This window comes from Trachypithecus francoisi, unplaced genomic scaffold (genome assembly GCF_009764315.1).
Source record: "Trachypithecus francoisi isolate TF-2019V2 unplaced genomic scaffold, Tfra_2.0 Lachesis_group1, whole genome shotgun sequence".
In the NCBI taxonomy this organism is placed as follows: Eukaryota; Metazoa; Chordata; class Mammalia; order Primates; family Cercopithecidae; genus Trachypithecus; species Trachypithecus francoisi.
The window spans coordinates 8,371,070-8,394,328 of record NW_022681454.1 but is presented as its reverse complement, the minus strand read 5'-3'; the positions used below and the strand labels follow the sequence as shown (position 1 = coordinate 8,394,328).

Sequence of the window (23,259 nt, the reverse complement as noted above, 5' to 3'; positions counted from 1 at the left end):
CTTCATTTACCAAAGACTACTCCCCCACCTAATCCACACCTCCACCCCACTCTACAACTCTCACTAGACTCTGTTATTTGTCCAGTAAAATGCAAAAGTCTGGCAAAATCCTCATAGCAAAAAGAAAAAGTTACTGAATCTCTTTTGACTCCAAGGCCTGGTTTCTTTTAGGTCCCCTCACTGACATTTCTTTGGCCCCACAGCATGGGGTACAGGCCGATCTGCATGGCTGGCTATACAGACGTATTATGAAGCCTTTACAATTGACCACACAAACACAATACCACAATGTAGGTCAACTTGTGCACTCAAATGCCAAAGTGAAGCTTATATGGAAGTAAACTACAGACATAAATTCTGCGAGGGTAGAATTCCACCCAATGATCCTAAAATTATTTCAAGGAATCAATCTCCAAGTATGCATCATGAAATCAGAAGAGCCCAGTTAAGCTTTTGAGGGGGAGGATAAAGAAGAAAGAAAGAAAATGAAAGACTTAAGAAGCAGCAAAGCTTTCACCAATCATTATATCATTGAGAGGGCTCAAACTACAGATGAAGTTAGAATACAGAAGATTGTAGAAAGGGTATTTAAAATTATTAACTGATCAAAAATTTGTAGTTGTCATTAAAAAAAATACAACTTAGCAATTCAGTTCAGAAAGAAGAATATCCCCAGGAACATACACATCTGTTTAATATTACAAGCCAACTGTCAACATCCTAAGTGAAGTTTTAATTTAATATTTTTTCTTTCTTGATGTTTTACCTTTAATCAATGCCTCATGAGAGTATCAACTTTCTATAAGAAACTGTTAAATATAAAGAAATGTTATTGTAGCATGTTTATAAAATCATAGTTCGAGAACTTTTTATTTTTCCAAAGCCTGACCACAACTTAATTATCTGCAGGACATTCCAGGCTCACAATTGCAAGCTCCAGTTCCCAAGCAATTTTAAACAATATCTACTGTACAGGACAGAGGGTACACAAAAGACCGCAACATGGTTATATTTCCAAAAGTCAGCATTAGGCCCTTTAGACATGGTTTTTATTTTCATTAAACAATATTTGTTTCCTCACTAATCATTAAATGGTTTTCATCACTATTGCCTGCTTTCCTTTCACATGTCAGTTGTTAGCATCAGTGTTTGTGTTCATAATAAATATAAAAGTGACCCACCCCATCATTTAAAAATGAACACACATGATGTCTGGTTCAATAAGTGTTAGAGACTCAGCAACATACTCACAACCTGAATACTGTTCTATTTTAATCTAGACACTTAAAAAAGCATAATGGAGTAATAGACTATAGAGCCCTCTCCTTTATATCAGATTTAAGCTTCCTGCCTGCTTATGTTATTGTGGGCACACAGATCTAATCAGTGGTTCAAGACATTTACTTGGGAAAATGAAAGAAGAAGACAGTAAGTTCATATCCCTGACCATAATGGGAAGGAGTTGAGAATACTGCCAATTCCTACAGATGCATGAGAAAAGTAGCCTGATAAAAGTAACACATTAGAAACTGACTGAAATGCAAAGGAGCAACTCACAGAGCATTGCAGAACTTTAGGAATAATTCTGAGAAAGTAAATTCTAAAAATAAATAAAAGCTGTATGCTATAAAGTATTAGGAACAATAAAAAACATGTGAAGTGTGGAAGAAACAAAGAAAAGTATATCAAAGTCAGAGGAAAAATTAATCGTCAGTAAAAAAAAAAAATCTAGTAAATAATCTGGAAAATCTTCAAGAAGTTCAGATACTTGCATTGTTGCATTGGAACTAGTAGAGTTTCCAGAAAATCAAATTATTTAAGTCCAAATAAACTAATTTTGGATTTCGGATTAACTGGCCAGTAGCTATGGTGAGTGCAGAGAGACAGAAATGTACAAACACGTGTTTACTGGCACATGTGTTTATCAAACACTCTATAGCACTTCTTATGTGCTAAGCACTTTCAAGGTACTTTACTCACATTAATCCTCCAAAATTAGGTACTACTTTATTCCCATTACATAGATGAGGAAATGAGGTTAAATATTTTACCCACAGATCAGCCACAGGTGATAGAGCCCAGAGTCCATGCTTTTAACCATCAGGGCACAAATCTTTCTGGGTGACATTACTTCTAATCCAAGTAAAAGCAAGCCTATTACTTGGAGGGATCCACAGGCCTAAGTTCTCCATAGCTGCCTCCTCGGACTTCTTATCCTCTGCTGGCTTCTCAAATGTAGTCTTTTCCCAGGGACTACTCTGAGGCCCTCTTTTCTTCTCACTTGAAATTTCCCTTGGGCGATTCCACTCTTTCCTTAAGGCTTCAATCTCCATTTACATTCTGATGTCTTCTCCATTCTAAATTCCTGGCTTAGAAATCTTTCCTCCAGTACATTTTTATATTTACAACTGCCTGGGAAACATGTCCCTTGGGTGTTCAGCAGGCACCTCAAAAACTACAAAACAGAACTCAACTACCTACCTAGTTATCCACAATGAAAACCTCAAAGTCATCTACAACCATTGATTTTCATCTCCTACATTGAACAAGTCCCAGCTCTTGTCAAATATATCTTGAGTCTACTCCCTGGCTCTACAGTAATGAGCTGAGTTCAGGTCCCTGCTGTATCCTGACTAGACTTGATTACTGCAACAGCTCAACTGGTCCTCCTCCTTGCTGCCAGTCCTTCTCAACTCTGCCGAATCCACCAACTGCCAGAAGAATGATCTTTCTCAAATACATACCTAATCACGTTAGTCTCCTACTTTTATAGTTCACCATGGCCTTCAAGATAATGCCATTCCTTTCCCATTCTAGGGGAATCCCTTTTTACCCTTCAAGGCTTAACTCAAAACTCACCTCTCCTGTTATGCCCTCTCCCTTTAACCCCTCCCACTGAGGTCTTCACTTCCACCTGTGTCCATATACACTTTGATAGCAGCACTTATTAGAACATGCTTTAGTTATGTGCCTCTAAGTCTATTTTTTCCCTAGATTATGCGTTTCTCAAAATCAGACATTGTCTCACTCATGTTTGTACACCCAATACCTAACCTAGGTGTATACCTGGCATATAGTTGGTGCTTAATAGTAAGTGACTATAAGTGAATGAATAATTCATTCTCAGAGATACCCTCAGTTCAAAGTGATATTTATAATGTCTAAAGCAGAGTGAATGGGCACAATTTTTAATGCAATGTACATCTCTTGTTGGCCACCCACATGCATTGCTACCCTCCTTCTGGGAACAGTTCCCCAAATTTCCTTTGGAAACAATTCTTCCCTGATTCTCAGCTAAAAATGTATTGAGTGGAAGTAATATACTGTGTCAGATGCAGAGCTGGGTCCTAAGTGGACCAAGCTAAGCAGTATATCCTTTCCCTGGCAACAGGAGTGGATTGAGGATAAGAATATCACTCAATTTGAGCCCGTAAGAGAAAGTGAATCCCAGTCAAGGAAACAGCCTCTCTCTTCCTCCAGAAGGGGCATTATGAGAAAGTGAGGCCTGCCAAGTGCTGCAGCTCAGTGGCTGCCACAACGCAAGGGTGTTAGAGGTGACTTAAAGGAGAGGCCAACACTGTGTGTGCAAGAAAGAACACAGGGAGTAAGAAAAACCAGACCTGTGGTGACACTGTTTGGTTCACCGAATCCAGCCATGCCAGAGGTTAAGTCATACCACCAGACTTTTCAGTGAAATAAATCAATAATTCCTTTGATCACTTAAGCTAATTTGCATTGGGTTCTCTGTAACTTATAACCATAAGACTTCTGATAAAGCAAGTTAGTGTTTATGGGAAGAAAATCAAGCTACACATTTGAAGAAATGTACAGAAAAGGGAGACAAACAGGGAGAGGGTGAGAGTGGACTGCAAATTAAATTTGATAGGCTATGAAGGAAGGAAGGAAGGAAGGAGAAAGAAGAGAAGAGAAAAGAAAAGAAAAGAAAAAGAAAAGAAAAGCTAACAAGGTACTCTACAACACAAATAGGAGAATGAGATTCCAGATGTGGAAAGAAAGCTTTCCATTCCAGACAGCATCAGTCAGGCCCATATAGGGGTATCCTGTGGTACATTTATGAAAAGAATAAAGTTTTATAAAGAGCTAGAAAAAGAAATAAAAAAAAAACCCCAATGTTTCTTTTTGAAAAGGCCTTTATGAGAAAAAAGAAAAGACTTTGGGATAATTTAATCTGGAGAAAGCAAATCCTAGAGGCAATTTAACTTATTGAAGGGTTATTTATAAGGAGGTGACTAAACAGCTGTTCTCCAATTTCACAGGGAAAAGAATGACAGGAAATTGATTTAAATTTCAGTATGAAGCTCAAGGCAGGCAAAGGAGAAGTGCTTGAGGGAGAACTGTTAATGATGAAAAAAACTAAATGGAAAACTGGATTTTTATGGCTTTTAAAAGATGGAAAATTACCTATGTTGATTCTTTTAGTTTGGGGGTAAAACTACTAAACAAATATTTGAGATGTGCCTTCTGTTCATTTATTCAAATGCCATGTATGAATCCTTACTACGGGCCAGATGCTCTGCAAGGCACTGGGAATACAAAGACCAAGAAAATATGTTGTCTGTTCCGTCTAAAAGCTATGTTACTGGGTACAAGAGTCACTGTGCTAAATACAAAAAAGCAGGAAAATAGAGTCCTGCTCTCTCCTTTTCCATCCCCCATGCCGAAAATAAGCCCCAAAATCAACAATATCATTTGAGAGATAACACAATAGCAGCTAAAAGGTTAAGTGACAATGTTATTATTAAATAAAAACACAAAATAATAAGGCAAGGGATGTCACAGGCCATACATATTTCCATAGTAAGGAATACAGGCAGTGAATGCTTTCAATTCAGGGGGAGACTAGTATAGGCTAGAATGTGCCTTTCAAGACCAATGGAATTTGAGAAAGTGAAGGACAGCAAACAGTCCAGGCAAGAGAAACAGCAGGAACCAAAGAAGGAGGCAAGAAGCTGAGGGGACTGCTAACAGAGCAGTGTGGTGAAAACTGGTGGGATGATGGAGGAAGTGTGGGGTTTAACACTGGTAAGGTGGCTAGGCTAGCTTTATAAAGACCAAATATCTTAGAATCTTTGCATGGAGAATGAGTGGCACTATGAGTGCTTCTGAGTCAAAGTAATGCTGAAAGCAACATTTTCCGCACAGTGGCTTAGCGTGGAGAGGGACTGAGGGCTCACCGTTACTGTGTCAGCTCAGGCACAAGATGGTAGGAGTCTGAACTCCTATGGTAGCAGCAGAATGCGTGAGATGGAGAGAAAGTGCAAGTGCTTATTCACTTAATTCATTTCCAAATACTATGTACTGAACTGTGCTCTGTGCTGTGAGGGGAATGGAACACAGTGTCTATCTTTTTGGGCTTGGTAATTAACTGGATAGAGGAGGACAGGAAAAGGGAGAATGATAGATGTAACTGCAAAAATGGCAGTCAGGGTAGAGGAGCTCTCTGGTGAGTTCAAATTCCTAAATTTTTATTCACACAAGCTGGAACAACAACAAAATGTCAAAATGTAAACAGGAAAACCAACCATCCCAATATACCACTTCATGTGTACCATGGAAGATGCCGATTTTATTGCAGTTGAGTCAATGGAAAAGTATAGAAGCAAATATGCTTGCACTGGTTGAACTGTGCCAAGTAATGAATATTTTTAAAGACTTCTGAAGCCAGGCATGGTGGTGTATATGCATAATCCCAGCTACTCAGGAGGCTGAGGCAGGAGGATGCTTGAGCCCAAGAGTTTGAGGTCAGCCTGGGCAACACGGTGAGACTCTATCTCCAAAAAAAAAAAAATTGAAAAAATAAAAAAAGACTTCAAAGATAGGTAGAAGTAAGGCATTTTTTTAGGACTGAAGTGTTTCCAGATTTCATCTTTTGGCATAAATGAGATATATTCACAGATTTTCCATCATTTACCCACAGATAGGTATTTAGAAGCTTTCAGGAAATTCATCACCTCTCCCTGATAAGCTCTTCTTTTTTCTTCCTTCTCTTAATTTAATTTTGATTTAACTTCCTCTTGTCATTGCTTGCTTACAAATCACTGCCTCTGTGTCTGGAGCCAATTAGGGCTGTAAAGTACCCCACAATGCCTTCATCTGAGGACCAATTTATATATATTTTCTTATTTCAAGAGGTAGAGTTAGCCTGTAACTCCAAAAAGTTTCCAATCAACCATCACATTCTATTCTTTGGAAAAATATGCTTCTCTCCACAGTTAAGAAGAAGACATCAAACTACATATATTTTGCAAGAATATTTCCTTTCTACCTGTATAAAGATGAATTGTGCTTTGGGAATTCACTTGCAAAAAAAGGGTTGAGTGTGGGTAATAAATGCTTAATAGCAATAACATTTTAAAAATCTTCCTACCAGTTAAAATTAAATGTAATTTCCTTATTACTTTAATGGAAACCTTTGGAGCTGAAGTATTTAACTAGTCTCTTTTACATCAAGTGTTCATTATATAATTCTCTTTTAATATTAGGCATGCAAACTGTCCATTGACAGAATAAAACACACATTTCCACTGAAACAAAAACTGGAGAAGGACAAGGCAGCTTGATTCAGAATCTGGTAATGGGTTACAGATTCCATTTCGGTTCAGATTTACAGTCAACATGCCACACAGTCATTTACCAGGTTATATTTGGAGGGAAAGTATGAACTGCCACATCACTGAGAGAAAAATCTGTGTAAGCCTAAAATACCTGACTTTTCTCACTGTAATGCTGAGCCTAAGGAAGAGAGGTAGAGAAAAAAAAGTATACACATATATAATTATATACATATACATATACACACACACACACACATATATATATTAAAAACTACCTTAAATTAAAAGGCAGTGATGATTTGGCCCAAGTTCTGGGCATGGGGAAGACTTCTTTGCCACTGTCTTTCAGGGTCACCCTGAGTGAGGCTGCAATGCTGCCTTGTCCATTGCTGGCTGGGTCTAGCCTACTAGCTAAATCATCCTAACCCCCAGGATGCTAGACTTATACAGGGGAAACATTCTAGAGCTGGTGGACAGACACCTAACCTCAGTCATAGGCTGTGGATGCAAAGCCTCTACCCAGTTCCCAAGCCAACTCCTCTTTTCCAGCCTTCCCATCTCCTGATGGAGCCTCCCATTAGTTGACCCCTATCAGAAGCCAGGGGGCAAGGAAACCCCACTATGCAGCCCATAAACATCAGCCTCTTGATGTGATCCCCAATACTGGAGGTGGGGCCTGCTGGGAGGTGTTGGATCATGGGGGTTGATCCCTCATGAATGGCTTAGCGCTGTCCCCTTGGTGATAAGTGAATTCTTGCTCAGTTCATACAAGATCTGGTTGTTTAAAGAGTCTGGGACCTCCCTCTTCTCTCTTCTTGTTCTCTCTCACCATGTGACACTCCTGCTCCCCCCTCAACTCCTGCCATGATTATGAGCTTCCTGAGGTTTCACAGAAGCAGATGCCGATGCCATGCTTCTCATATACTCTGCAGCATCATGAGCCAAAATTAACCTCTTTTCATTATAAATTACCCAGCTCCAGGTATTCCTTTATGGCAATGCAAAAAATGAACGAATGCAGGTTGTGTAGCTAAACCACACCTTTTGGAGTGAGGCCCCCAGGTACTAGGAGAACTGCCTGCTGCTGGCTCACAGCCGAGTGAATCTCAAGCAGTAGGAAGGTGCCTCACCCAACGCTAGCGCCCATCCCTGGGAGAAGCCCACAGACAATGGCTGGCCAATGCAGTGGTTAAAAAGCCCTGGCCCTTTGCCTCAACTGGGCAATTCTAAAAAGCCATTTCAGCACCAGAGATCTCCACGGAACTGACTGTTTAATGAACAAATAAAATTTAAAACTGGTATCCCAACAACAGAAAAGGGAATTACAATTTTTCGAATGTCTATAACCCATAAATTGGGTCTCTTTCCCTCTCAATGATTTTACTAACTAAAACCACAAATCCTTTTCCCTTTTCCCCAAAAGTAAACCTCAACACTTATCTTTAAGAAATGCATGGTCGGCCGGGCATGGTGGCTCACGCCTGTAATCCCAGCACTTTGGGAGGCCGAGGCGGGAGGATCAAGAGGTCAGGAGATTGAGACCATCCTGGCTAACATGGTGAAACTTCATCTCTACTAAAAATACACAAATTAGCCGGGCGTGGTGGTGGGTACCTGTTGTCCCAGCTGCTCGGGAGGCTGAGGCAGGAGAATGGCGTGAACCCGGGAGGCGGAGCTTGCAGTGAGCCGAGATCTGGCCACTGCACTCCAGCCTGGGCAAGACTCCGTGTCAAAAAAAAAAAATGCATGGTCACATGGTAATTGTTGATTAAAAGAAAAAGTTTGGTTTGGAAGCAGCCGTATTTCCCCAAAAGCTAGTCAAGCACTTTCAAATATATAATGTATGCACCAAAATATGCTCCTAAAGACAGCAGATGATGTGATAACACACTAAGGAGCAAGTCCCCAGAGGCTTGGTCTGTGGAATGCCAAGTGGAGCACAGTTCCCAGCCTGGGACACACTTGCCACAGGACACCTGTGCATGCCCAAGAGCTGGGAGGCAGCAGGCAACCCGAGAAGCACAGCACACACGTGCCATGACTACTCATCTCACAGCACCAAGGACGTCATCCTGAGAGATAGCTTAACCTTCTGAACCTCAGTTTCTTCTGAACAAAGGAGCCTAACTTGAAAGGATAGTCAAATAAATTATAAAGCTTTTAACAAAGGGCCAGGTAGAGTAGGTGCTCAACAAGTGGTAGCCATTATTATCATTTATTATGCTTTAGAATAACAACCAGAAAGTTAAGACATCAATGCAACATTTGTGGATCATTTTCTCATATAGGTTAACAAAGTCTAGACTGGAAATTCAGCTGAGATACAGGAAAATTATTCCCTTTACAAAAGATTTTACCACAGACTTCCTTAAATAGCCCCCACCCCCTTCACTGCACATTTAATATAGAATTAGATATTGCTTACTCATAATATTTTTCTAATCAAAAGCTATTAATTCTCCATTTCCTACCACAGCAAATAAAAACTCGTCTGCCAGGAGTTTCACTTGTTCTGTTTTGCTTTTCATTTCAAAAGTATCTGTGCTCATTAAAGAAATTCTGGATGACAGAAGCAGAAAAATAAATCACCCAAGTCCTATCACTCAGAAAAAGCCATGGTTAACATTTTGGTGTATTCCCTTCTAGTCATTTCCATGCCTAGAGTTTTTTGGGTTTGCATACATAGTTTTAATTGTAACTGGTTTGGGTAGTTATTTTTTTAAGCTAACATAATAATATAAGCATATATTAATTACATATAATAATATATAATTCTCATGTCATGACATACTCTTCAGTATATCACATTTACCTAACAATTTCTCTATACTTGGGAATAATGCTAGTGTCTCTCTGTAAGGCACTTGTGACAGCTGCCATCACTATCATCATCAAAATCATTATTATTGTATTATTAAGGCTGCTGCTGTTCTGTGAACATTTCTAAGGCTTCGTGAAAAAAAGAAAAGAAAAGAAAACAACCCTTGCTCCTGCAAACTTTGTTATTTAATTTTTTTTTTTCCCTAGCTGGAGTGCAATAGCACAATCTTGGATCACTGCAACCTCTGCTTCCCGGGTTCAAGCAATCCTCTCACCTCGGCCTCCCAGGTAGCTGAGATTACAGGTGTGTGTCACTACGGCAGGCTAATATTTGTATTTTTTTTTATAGCGATGAGATTTTGCCATGTTGCCCAGGCTGGTCTCGAATTCCTAAGCTCAAGCGATCCACCTACCTCAGCCTCCCAAAGTACTGGGATTACAGGCATGAGCCACCATACCCAGCCAAACTTTTAAACTCAGAAAGACCTCCCACTTCTACAAAGTATGTCAACATTTATCTTCATTTTCTTCAGTTTTGTTGTTACAGTTAAATCTTTAGTCCATCTAGAAATTTACTTTAATGTATGTATGAAACAAGGAACTAAAAATTTATTTTTTTCCCAAAGTGCTAACCAATTATGTGCAATCACTGAATAAATCTTCCTTTTCTTACTGATTTACAACACATCCTTTAGCATGGATAACATTTACACACACACACACACACACCCCGGACTAATGGGTTTCACTAAAAAATTCACATATGCATATATTATTTTTTGGTGCTAAAATGTCTTAGTATATGTGCTGCCAAAGCGAGCACTAAAGTAATAATTGATGTGTTGACAACACTTTTCTTCACTTCCAGGTATACAATACATGTTTCTATTTGCCCAAATCTTCTGTATCTGTCTATAAAATTTTGCAGTTTGTTTCAACTAGGTCATTTACATTTCTTTTTAAGGTTATTACTAGAAACTCTTTTTGCTGCTACTGTAAATGTTTCATTATATTCTAAATGGTCATTAATTAGATATAGGATCACCATTGACGTTTGCCCACTAATGTTATACAATGGCTCTCAAAGCCTCTGTATTCAGGCCATAGCACCTCCCCATTTTCACACTGCTGAGTAAGAAGCCCCCACTGGCCTTGTTACGCTGGTTTCCTTACTGTCAATGAGCACACCAGGCTCATGTTCACCATCCATCCACTTGACTTGCTCTTCAAAGATCTGCTCCCAGGTCAGTCAAAGCTTTCCTAAGTAGTCTGCCTCTAATTACATGCCTTTTTCTATACTCAACCAGAACTGATAATAAGTTCTAAAACATTTAATACTTTCAAATAATGTAGCAATAATTTTCCTTTTATCAATATTAGGACATTCAAATTTTTACATTTGAGAAAAGATTAAAGAAAAAACAAACTATATTTTTTGTCTTTTTTAAGAGGCTATGATCAATTTCAAACAAATTTAGTAAAAAATATAGTTTGCTTAAAATACTAATAAACTAGAAGCAGTCTAAATAGCTTTCAACAGGGGTTCAGATAAATCAATTCTTTGTTACTATTTTTAATAGCTATGCAGCCAAATAAACTGGTGGTAAGAGCAATAGATACTGATATTTAAAAATTTCCAAAATATATTGTTTTCTACAATACTGTTATGTAACCCTTCTCTACTCCCCCAAGGAAGGGGGGAGGGCATGTGGAGAGGGATTATATAACAGTATTGTAGAAAAATCCTGATTTTATTTAATAGAAAAAATGTCTGGAAAGTTAAACACCAGAATTTTAACTATGGTTATTTCCTGACAGTAGTACTAAATGTGAACTATTTTCTTCCTTATTCTATTTAATGAGCACCTACTAATTTTATAATCAGATTTTAAAATAGTCAACTTCAAAAACGTGCCCTGCTGATAGAAGTCCATTATAAAATTATATAACCAATTTTGAATCAAATACACTTGTGAAAACACACCAAATGCTAACTTTGAAAAAAAAACAAACAAAAAAAAAAAAAAACCTCACTCTTTCAGAGAATCAGGGAAAATATCACAAGGTAATGAGCAGTTATCACTGCAAAAAGTATTTAAAAATATATCCTGGGACTTTCAGAAAGAGTTCTGAGTCATGCAACCATCTCATTGAAAAGGTCCTTACGGATTATCTAGTCAAAACCTCTCATTTAAAAACCAGAAGAGTGACACCCAGAGAGGTTAGGTGAGTTCTCCAAGATCACACAGTAAGTTACTGGCAAAGGCCAAAAGTATTTATAATTCAGAACATACACTTTTTAATTCCTGTCTCAGTTCCTCTGATTAAGACATGCTGTAGCCTGTTACTTCTGCTAAGACTACAGAATTCACTGCTGGAGAAAATGTCCAAGAAAAGGCAAGTGTTCATTTCACCAGAGTTTTCTTATCATTTGACTATAAATTAGATAGAAAAGTTACAATATTGTGAAATGGAAAGTGTCTCTCTCTTGGTTAAATACAGCTTACAAATTCCATTATAAGAACATTTTGACAAACAGACATATGTTAGATGGCGATAAGTGGAAGCTGGCAAACTTTAGTATTCATAGACTTTGAGGATCTGAAAGTCTGTATGAAAGAAAAAAGTATTACCGAGTTTAAAATTTCAACTGTGCTGCAAGCTTTCCATATCTGAGTTATTGGGTTCATTCAATATACCATACTTTCATTCCTCTGGTTTATTCACTTTCTTTTAGAGGAGTTTTGAAGGTGCCTCTTTTTAAGTCAATATTATATGTAATACGTTTTAAACATAAAATGGTTTTCATACCATAAGCTGTAATTAATATTTGTAGACTTCACTGACACTTTACCCACCAGAGGGAGCCCATATGGATTTCCATGTAGTAAGAGACCACAAACATCAAGTTTACGTGAATTCAACAATCACATTATTCATAATACAATCAATATTATAAAATCACTCAATACTATATTTCTATCCCCTGAAAAAGAGAAAAATTAAATGAAATTGGGCACATAAAGTCCTTAACTGAGTTCCTGACCTATAGCAGAAGCTCAAAAATGACTGAGTTTCCAAAATTTGTATCCTTCTGCACATTACTCATAGTGCTTACAACAAGCTAACTGGCATTGTGACTTACACACAGGTTGATATGAGCTTGGCTGATATCTGCCCTGACAGATGGTTCTAGACCCAATATGTAAATAAATCTGGTTCTTGGGCCTCCAAAATGAAGCCAGCCCCTGATGGGAAGAACTCACTAAAAATGTCACACTGAGAAGACATGTTTCTGAAGCCCTACCCTAGTAGGTGATACACATAATAATTGGTCAACTGCCAACTCAAAAGTGAGGAAAGAGGGAACTCTTTGACACACTCCAGATTCTTCATGGAATGCAGGAGAAAATGAATCAACTATCCCTGAGAATCATGCTTCTACAACATGTGATATAATCACTACCCCCAAGATGAGTTTCATTCAAGAATAAAGAAAGCAGAACTGAGAATAACAGGAGAGAACCTGGCATCCACACAGGCCCTCCTGAGTCTCTACCCCCTTGTACTTCTCGCCACCATAAGGCCCAGCCTAGTGATGGCCGTATTGCTGAGACAGGTCTCAATCTCCATGCAACTGGCTGGGCATAGGTACGTATGCACTGGGTATCTATTTTGTACTCAACTGTCTCCAAGGTCTAAATATGGCAAAGCTGAAGGACCCCACTGAGTTCCAGCTATGTTCTCCAATCCAGATTTATCAGTAAGCACTGCTGCTGGGGAGTTATCCACCACATGCTGTCTTTTTTTTTTTTTTTTTTTTTTGTTGAGGTGGAGTCTCGCTCTGTCGCCCGGACTGGAGTGCAGTGGCCAGATCTCAGCTCACTGCAAGCTCCGCCTCCCGGGTTTACGCCATTCTCCTGCCTCAGCCTCCCGAGTAGCTGGGACTACAGGCGCCCGCCACCTCGCCCAGCTAGTTTTTGTATTTTTAGTAGAGACGGGGTTTCACTGTGTTAGCCAGGATGGTCTCGATCTCCTGACCTCGTGATCCGCCCGTCTCGGCCTCCCAAAGTGCTGGGATTACAGGCTTGAGCCACCGCGCCCGGCCACATGCTGTCTTAATAAAACTTCAGTGTCCACTGGGCTCCTTGGATCTATTCTCTACTATTTAGAATTAAGAAGGAGGCATGAATAACTGGCACCCAACTCTAACCCTGAAAACACTGTTACTGTAATCTTCTACCATTTAACTTTTCCAACCAGAAAACTGGGAATTACTCTACCTCCTCCTCTTTCTATTTCCACTAATTAGTTACTAAGTTTTACTAAGTTTGCTGAGTCTACCTACTAAATACTAAATACCTACTTCATCTATTTTCTCCCACCCAACCCTACTGTCACCGGCCCCTCAGTTTCACCTGCAACAGCATCCTACTTAGCTCTCCATGTCAGTCTTGTTACATTTCAAACCCATCATCAACACTGCGGATAGTTTAAGATACAAACATGGTCCATTCATGCCTCTGCTGCATAGCCCAGAGCATAAAGTACAAACTCCTCAGCACTGCTAACAATGCTCTCATTTAAGAGTTGGCAAATTTTTCTCTAAAGGGTCAGACAGGAAACATTGTAAGTTTCGCAGGCCTTTGCAGGCTATCGCTCTGCTGCTATAGCACGACAGCATCCTTGGCCTATATTTAAACAAATTAAAATGACATATTCCAATAAAACTTTATTTACAAAAATAGGCAGTGGGCCAGATTTGGCCTGTGGGCCAGTTTATGGACCCCTGCTCTAACCCACTTCAGCACAACCTCATCCCCTGATACTCTGACCCTCACCCGGATCTCCTCTAGAAAAGGGCTCTAGTCACACCAGTCTTGCCGCTGGCCCCCAAACTGCCCTGCTGTTGTGCGCCACTGCCTTTGCTCACATCCATCCTTTCTACCTACGTCTGGTGGAATGGTTTTTCTCCTTAAAGGCCAAGTTTGATGATCACTTTGAGATTTCCACTGATTCTCCCCCAAAGAGATTTAGGTATCCTTTATCTATATTTTCAAAGAACAGGGACATATGCCTCATACTTTTCTTTTATGGCCCCACAATGCCTAACACACCAGATGCTCAGTGTTTATTGGATGATGGTATAAATTAATTATTGAATAAATACATTTCAAAACTTACAGTCCTCCTAAGTTTTGGGCAAAATTCAGAAGTGTAATCCACACAAAGGACTCACAATCTCATGAAAACTCTGCAGTGCTGAGCTCTCCTTACAGTACACTTAGTTATTGCAATCCATAAAAACATAGCATCATGAAGCTAAAAGAGGCCCTGGAGAGCATTAAAGCAGTGGTTTTTAAACTGTGTGTCTCTGGGCCCTCTGGCTGGTTCCTTGGGGTTCCTCAAGGAGAGGGGGAAGGTAACAGAAGGGTAGGCTGGCGAATGAACCTTTCTCCCCAAACCTCTCACTCCAGCTTTTACCAAAGTTGCTCCTTATTTCATTAGCTAAAAGGTTCCTGCCATATTTAAAAAGAAATCTGTATTATTCAGCACACTCATGCTGTGTTCACAGCTTGCATTCTAAATCTCCATTGTTTCCTGATCCTACTTCTGTACGGTTTGGCCCTATCTCCTGTCCTTTCTGCCTCTCATGGAATCATTGTACCTGTTGCATGATACTGCTTCTTTGAATCATGCTCCCTCAACTGAAATCCCCTAACTATGATTATACTCAACCCTTGGATAAAATTTATAACCCAGGTGGTCCCAGCTCAACCTTTGGGTTCCAACACTGGCACACAAACTCAACACTGCCTCAGAAAAGGAAATCAAGGAGGTTCTGGGGAATCAATGCTAAAAAAGTTACAGTTGTTACTCATACCTGAGTTGTTATGTACCTGTGCCTGCCTTTTCACTAGAGTGTACACGTGCTGAGGGGGGAACTGAATCTTAGTAATAAAATAAAAGCTACTATATACTGAATGTTTACTCCTAATACTGGACTAAGTATAAATGTGCACCATGTAATATTCAAGAATCATGTGAGGATCACACAGCTTTAGAACTACAATGAGCCTTGGACAGAGATCACTTAGCCCAAAAACTGAGAGAGACACAGTAGATTAACAGTTATTCATTAATTTAAGAAGTATGTACTAAGCACCTGCATCCCTACACTGTTCTAGAAGCTACAGATTCAGTGCCAGCAACACAAAGTTCTTCATTTTCAGAAAACATATATTCCAGTAGACAAACAACAAATAAATGGATATACGATCTGCTAGGGGAAGGGACAGAAAAAGGATGCCTCTTTAAGCAGGACATTCAAGGAAGCCCTCATGGAGGCAACATTTAACCAGAGACCTGAGGAACTGAGAAATCAAGCCATATGGAATCTGGGAGAAAAGTGTTCCAGGTAGAGGGATGCAAAGGTTCTAAGGGGGGAATGTGCGTGATGCATGTGAGAAAATGAGAGGCCAGAGTAGCTGGAGTAGAGTGAGCAAAAGGAGCGGGAGAGGAGGTTGAGGCCAGAGAGGTAGCAGAACCAGATTATCTGGCTTTGGGCCACTCCAAGAACTCTGAATTTCAGCCAAAGATTCAAGATAATCAATTCCTAAAAATAAGTAAATAAAAAATGAAGTTTAGCTTCCACAAAAGAACGTATTATCAAGAACAAAATCTCATCTGCATGCCTAATCTGAAAACAGAGTTCCTAGCAATTCAGGATCACTATTACCTTATTTAGAATCAAAGTGTCCTTATTCTACAAGAAATCTCTGCAGTTATCTAGTTTAAGCTCTGAATTTTACTAATGTGGAAACTGAGGCCCAGAGAAGTCACATGAGCAGCCCACTTACTGGCAGACCTGCAGCTAGAACATGGGTTCCTGCTTTCCTGTCCAGTGCCCTCCAGTAGCCCCTGCTGCCTCTGCACAGCAGTTCGGTGCTGACAGGTTTCTTGGTTACCTGTGTGGTAACCACCCCGGCTCCTGTAACCTTTATAAGTCAGTAAGAGAACAGAAGAGCTGCCACTGTGAGGCATCTTCAGGCCTATCCTCACCCCAGAACCTGTCATTGTAAACTCCTGCATTTTCCACGGAGTTAAATACAGCCAGGCAGACAAGGTGAAGGCACATCAGGCACTGTCCCAGGCACTGTGAGGGATGTTTTTGTTGCTTTTGCTTGCCCAACATTCCTTACTCCCTATTCCCAGACAGGGCACTGCCTTTTCCATGGTTCTGGTGAGGGCTACATAGTATCCGAGCCACCTATTAACCACAGATTGAGGTGGACATAGACCTGACCAATTAAAGAAACATCCCTCTGGCCATAATTACTACTACAAGAGAGAGCTGAGAATCAAGCAGAAACTAGATTTCCTTCCTGGGCTTTACAGATAAGAGTTAGAGAAAGAAGCTCTATCCCTGGATTTTCCAGTTACATGAGCTAAGGCATTTCCACTTTGTTCAGGTTAGTTTACATTAGGTTACTATTAATTGCAATCAAAAGAACTCAGACTCATGTAGGCATCTGCATACCTTTTCTTATTTCATCTAACAACTTTATAAGGTTGCCATTACTCACTCTATTTTAGACATAAGGTAACTGAATTAAGTGGCTTCCCCCAGTTTATATAGCAGATAAGACACATTCAAATCCAAGTCTTTCTGCCCCAAGTTCCATTCAGTATTCAGAATTAACTCAAAAAGAAATTCTGGTTTAAAAATTATAGGAAGATGTAGGGGACACGGGGACAGCAGCATTAAACCAGGTCAAAGGACCTGGCTTCTAGTTCTGGCTCTGTCCTATGACCTCAACTGCTATGACTTCAGGCAAATAATTTCATTTATTTAGAGGTTAGTTTTCTTATCTATTAACAAAATGAACTCAAGGTCCTTTTGAGTGAAAAAAAAACACACACACACACACAAACAAACCAACATGGGTCTGCTTTAAGCATACAGATTCTACTGTTACCATATGCCAGGTAGATTTCAACTTGAATGGCAAGCCTAATAACAGGTAATGACTCCTGGGGGACAATGTTGCAAAGGATTCCCAGCTTTAGGGATCCACGAAGAAATGAGCATTGGCTTCCATGATTACAAGGAAGAAAAGAAAGTAACAGCTGCATACCTGCCACACATCTGCCATCACTGAAAGAGTTTCACCTTGGCAAAGAAATGCTACTGTCTTTTACAAATGCAGACAGTACTTTGCACCATCACTGATTCATCAGTACCTGCTCAGGATTTTCACTCATTCCTCACGCACTTAACTTGGCTCCCCTTTACAAGCAAGGAATGAAAGTGCAAGAAAACTAAGTGGTTTGGAAAATATAGCTTGGTGCCACTAAAGAAAATATGTCTAAATGGCCTACATGAGGAGGGGGAGGTAGTTGAGGGGAATAATCATAATTAGTCTGGTTTCTTAAAATATATACATATAGACTACGTGAGTAGGGTAACTCAGAAGCTACCCTACTTAGCTTGTGAGTTAGGTAGGGTATTATCATGTCCATTTTACATAAATGGAAAATGAGAGTCAGACTCACCCAAGTTCACCCATTTCTAAGTAGCAGAAGCCAGATTTGAACCCAAAGCCCAGGTCTCTTTCCAATCCCACCGTCCTCATTAGTCCCACACTTCAAATGAGTTAACTAATCAAATTCCCATTGCAGAGTGACATATTCATTATTATTTGGAGTTGTTCGAATAATATAAGTTCCTCCCCCAAATAATCTGAAAAGTCGTTACTCTCCATTTGTAATTTAATGGGTAGACATGCATTTGAGTATATATAAATTTAGCAAAATTGAACATAAATGTTTAAAAGAATGATGCAGAAGAAATCAGTCTATTGGTGGGAGGTAGGGAAGGAAGATTTAGTTTCAATGCAATTTTATGAAACTTAATATAACCTTTACAACAGTTCAGTGAGATGGAAACCTGGCATCAGGCATATATTAGAGGAATGGAATGGAAGAACAGAAATTGAACCAAATAAAATGCATCCTAGAAGTAACAGCAAATGCTTCAAGGAAGGCACTTACCAAAAGGCATAGTATAACTTATTACATTTCATTAAGTCCGACAACCAGGGCTAAACCTGAATTAGAATATGTGCTTCTGGTATTGACCAGACTTTTCTGTATAAGGAATCCAGGCCGAACAAAATAACAGGCAAACTTTTGACACATCTAATCGTAGTGAAAGCACAGGACATCCATCACTAGCTCTTCTAGTTAAACTTCCCACAAGAGAAGATGGGGAGTGGGGAACGGTTGGAAGAACAGGAGATAATACACAAAGCAATGACAACATAAAATCAAAATTGCTTAAAAGAATGTATGTTTCCTCTACGTCAGGGGAACAGTGTCCCTGAACAACACAGCCCATGTACTCACTTAAGGTAATGTGACACCTACTCACATCAATACATAGCAGAATTGGAAGTTTCACTGTCACGCGGTCCAAACCTGTGACATATACACAAAGTTCTTCTCAAACATCTCTGAAAAGCAGTCATCACTCTGTTTAATTACTTCCAGTGACAGGGAACTCAGCACCCTATGGGACTGTTACTGTCCCCGAGGCCCATTAACTCAAAAGTCTAAAGCACATTTTCACCACTCAGGGAGAGGTGGAAGTGATCACAGGGCTGTCCAAAGGGCTTGCCAACTCAACTGTGCCTCTTGTCTCCACCATTCCCAAATCCCCCCTTTCCCTGAGCAGGACTCAAAATTAGCACAGTGTTCATAAATCAGTGGTTGCAGAGTTAGAAGGTACCCTCACAACGCCAATACTGTGATATTCATACCACAGTTCTACAAAAGGAACGGCAGGAAGTGCTTGGGCCAAACTGGGAGGGAGAGTGTCCTGTTTCTCTTCCTCTCATTTCAACCTAGGAGGCTTCCACTTTAATTTGTTATATATAGAGGACTAAGGTAGTTTTTTAAAAGGAGGAGGAGAAAAAAAAGGACCATTTACAGGTAAATAAACTGAGGTCTTAAAACTTGCTTAATGAAATCATATAGCTAACAGTTGCAGGGTTCAGACAACAACCTGGTCTCCTGGCTCCTTCTCTGGTACTTTCTCTACCATATAACATCTGACGGCCTAAAGGGCAAAATTCAAACTCTGCAGTGATATACAAAGCCCTTTAAGATCTCTCCCGGTCCAATTTTTATGAGAGTCCCACATACCAGTCTCACTCAAATGTTTATTGAACCAACTTATGTCAGACTCTCACATACCTCCACATCTTAGCGCATACTGTTCTCTCAGCCTGAGATGCCCTTCTGCACTGCAGCCAACTCATCCTCTTTCAAGATTTGTTTTGGGCATCATCACCTCTATAAAGCCTTTTCTGATCCTCAGGTAGAACTGACCACATTCTTCTTTGTGCCCTACACAACACTTGCAAGGCTTTATGGCACTTGTTTTATGTCTATGTCCATCTACTCCACTACTCCTTTTACATCATATTACTCTAACATGAGGCTGGTCAGAAAGTAGGTGCTTCATAGATGTTCATCAATAGGGAGAGTGTGTTCATCTGGTCCAACCCCTTTCTGATGTTTAAGTATCCTCTGCTAACTGTCATTAATGCATGCATGCATACATTCATTCAAAAATATCTGAGTGTCTATGCAGTGCCAAGTGTATGCCAAGCAGAGTAGGATTTACTGTGAAATTAATGAGGCTTTAGCTTCGGGGTCCCTCACTTCCATCTTCCAAAGCTCTGAATCTTTCTTGGTGATTTTTATTTCTTAAAGACGGCAGACATAACTATATAAACTTTCGGCCCCACAAAACCTAGATCCCTCCTTGTTGTCACGGACACAAAAGGGAACAAGACAAACATCTCTCCCCTCATGGAGTTTTCTGTTTAATGGGAAAGACAGCCATTTTGTTCATTCATTCATTCAACAAACATTTACTAAGCAATGCTATGAGTCATGCATTGTGAGATGAAAACAACACTGTCCCTGCCCTTAAGGAAAAGGTTCCTGTTCCCAGAGAGATGAAGGGACACCTGCTCTGATCAGGGAGCAGAAAGTAGTTGAGATGACTGTAACACTGTGTTTGCGAAAGATGACCCTAAACCCGTCTCAAGAGGAACTTAGTCCTACTTATTGCGGAGACAAAGGGAAGAAAGAGTTCGGTTGAACAGGGTTTTTAATCTCAACTGGGGATGGGAGGCAGACAAGTAAAGAGAACAGGCAAATACGGTGCTCAGTTCTGCAACAGGAAGCGAAGGACAGTGAGGTTTCCCCTGAGTGCAAGTCTGTAGTGACGGCGAACTCATGACCTCACAAAGCCGCCCGTGCACTTTCCAGATAGAGATCTCTGAGGGTTTCCTTCCTCGTCCATCAACCCCCGCCGCCGCAGGAGAAATCTGTTCCCCAGTATGCGTCCCCCTTCCTCAAAATAAGGCTGTTCCTTCCCCAAAAAGCTGTCGGGTCTCTGAGGCCAACTCTCCTGTCCTCCTTGGGGCCACCCCCTTCACAGAACGCTTACGGGACGGGGTCTGGTTTGGGGCTCGGGGTACCTGTCGCAGGACTGCCCCCTCCTCAACCCGCCGTTTCCATAGCAACCAGCTCACCACTTCGCGGGCCCGGCTGGAGAAGTCGCCCTTGGGCCGGGGGCTCCGGCGGAACAGCTCATCCCGGCTGCCATCGACCCCGCCGCCCACCGCCACTCCCAGCGCCTTGTTCCGCGTCTTCACGGTCTTGACGCTGGCCCGGAATAGCAGCGTGATGTCCACGGCCATAGCGACCCGTACCTGCAGCCCCACACTGGGCCCGCCCACGTAAGCAGCCGGCGACCGCGGCGAAAACCCGGCCGCTGGAGGACTGGTCCTGCTCCACACGCCTCCCCACCGGCAACTGCTACGCGAGAAAAAAGGTTCCGGCCTGAGCCCGGCTACCTCGGCGGCAGGAAAAAGGTTCCGGCCTCAGCTGGCGCACCTGGCGGAGGAGGAACCCCGCGACGAGCTCACGGGCACCTCTGTCTCCCAGCAAAGGTTGGAGGGTTTAGCAGCGTGGAGAGCTCAGCGAGCTCTCCTGTGCCTGTTTGGGGCGTGTGGGCTCCAGGAGCGTGAGGACCGGGAAGCTGGGAGGCTCCTTCCTTTCTGGTGGCTACCTCACTGAGAGCGGGCGGTTTGGTTGCGGGGAACGTGGAGGCGAGCCACCCTTGACCTTTGACTGCAAGGACTCACCTTGAGCAGGACAGAGGCACTTGGACGGTGACCCTCGGTGTGCAATAAGTGCTGACACAGAGCAGGTATGCAAGGCATAGAGCTAGAGGCCAGAGGCTTTTCTTCTCCAACCTTCAGTCACCTCTTTGTAAAGTGAAGCCAGCATCCTCCTCGGAGTTTACTGTGAAAATTAAGTGAGCTGACGCCGGCTGTGTTTTGATGTCGCTTGGCTCCTAGTAAGTGGCCAATAAATGGTAGTAATCGTTAATAATGTTATTATTATAATCACTCATATTTGTGGTGGTGGAAGAGACTGTAGAGAAAAGGCGTCACCTGTGCAGAGACTTGAAGGATGAATAGGAACTTTAGATGGAGACAAAGGTGAAAGAGTGGCCCTAATGCCGCTGGATTCTGTTCTTCCTTCATGCATAGTTTTTAATTGTACCGTCTTGAGCCATAGCTATTAAAATTGACAAGTTAGTCACTGAGTTTCTTCTGCATTTTTGGTTCATGGTTCTGTTTTGTGTTGTTTTTTGAGATGGGGGTCTGCTGTGTTGCCCAGGCTGGATTGCAGTGGCTATTCAGAGGCGCCATCCTAGCTCATTACAGACTGGAACGCCAGGGCACAAACGATCCTCCCGGGCTCCGCCTCCTGAGTAGCTGGGACTGTAGGCACGTGCCACCATGCCTGGCCTAAGGATATTCAAAATGTCATTGATTTCTTCAAGATTTTTTTTCATAAGGAGGATGCACAAGTAGAATGTCTATTAAAACTGGTTTTAATGGTCATCAAGATAAAAATATTTTCATAATACTAAGATGTTATTTGCCTTTTCACTCTCACTTTCTCATGAGTTGCATACAGTTGAGTTTGCTAGACTGTGATAGTGCAACGGAATAAATGCAGAACAGTTGTTTTCTATTAAGCCAGACTTCAAAAAAAGATTTTCAAAAACATCAAAAGTTTGTGTTTTAATTTCTCATATAGTGAATGTCGATAATGTCAATGTAAACAAAAATTGTTTAGAGCCCTTAATAATTTTTAAGTGTGCAAAAGAGTTGAGACCAAAAGTTTGAGAACTACTGTGTTAAATAAAGTGTATCAGAAATAGATGTCAAGAAAGTATATATTTATCAGAAAGGAGGAAGGAAACTTTTTTTGTTTTTTTTGTTTTTGTTTTTGTTTTTGTTTTTTTTAGACGGAGTCCGGCTCTGTCGCCCAGGCTGGAGTGCAGTGGCGCGATCTCGGCTCACTGCAAGCTCCGCCTCCCGGATTCACCATTCTTCTGCCTCAGCCTTCCCAGTAGCTGGGACTACAGGCGCTCGCCACCATGCCCGGCTATTTTTTTTGTAATTTTAGTAGAGACGGGGTTTCACCATGTTAGCCAGGATGGTCTCCATCTGCTGACCTTGTGATCCTCCGGCCTCTGCCTCCCAAAGTGCTGGGATTACAGGCGTGAGCCACCGCGCCCAGCCAGGAAAAGATTATTTAAACCCAAACTGTAGCCACTTCCTGCAGTTTAAGGAAAATGAATTTCCATACAGCTTTCTTCCACCTACTGTGAAAAAGAGAAAGAAATTACAAAACCTCTGCCAATGATTCTATCTTGCATAAATGGCCCTTTGTTTAATCCAGACGTTAATCAGTTTTTGGCTATGCA

The 23,259-nt window shown here is 41.1% G+C and overlaps 1 protein-coding gene across 3 annotated transcripts in view; it reads right to left on the bottom strand.

Annotated features, from left to right (window-relative positions):
• The window catches only part of STX18 (syntaxin 18), a 124,598-nt gene extending 103,063 nt beyond the window's left edge, over window positions 1-21,535 (bottom strand). For 2 of the 3 annotated variants that reach the window (XM_033213726.1, XM_033213724.1), the window contains exon 1: window positions 21,005-21,310. In XM_033213726.1, coding sequence (XP_033069617.1) covers window positions 21,005-21,172 — 168 coding nt within the window. In that variant the 5' untranslated portion in view covers window positions 21,173-21,310. Of the gene's footprint in view, window positions 1-20,950 lie in introns of all 3 variants that reach the window. The other variant, XM_033213723.1, reaches the window with a different exon arrangement.
• Between the last annotated feature and the right edge of the window lie 1,724 nt (window positions 21,536-23,259).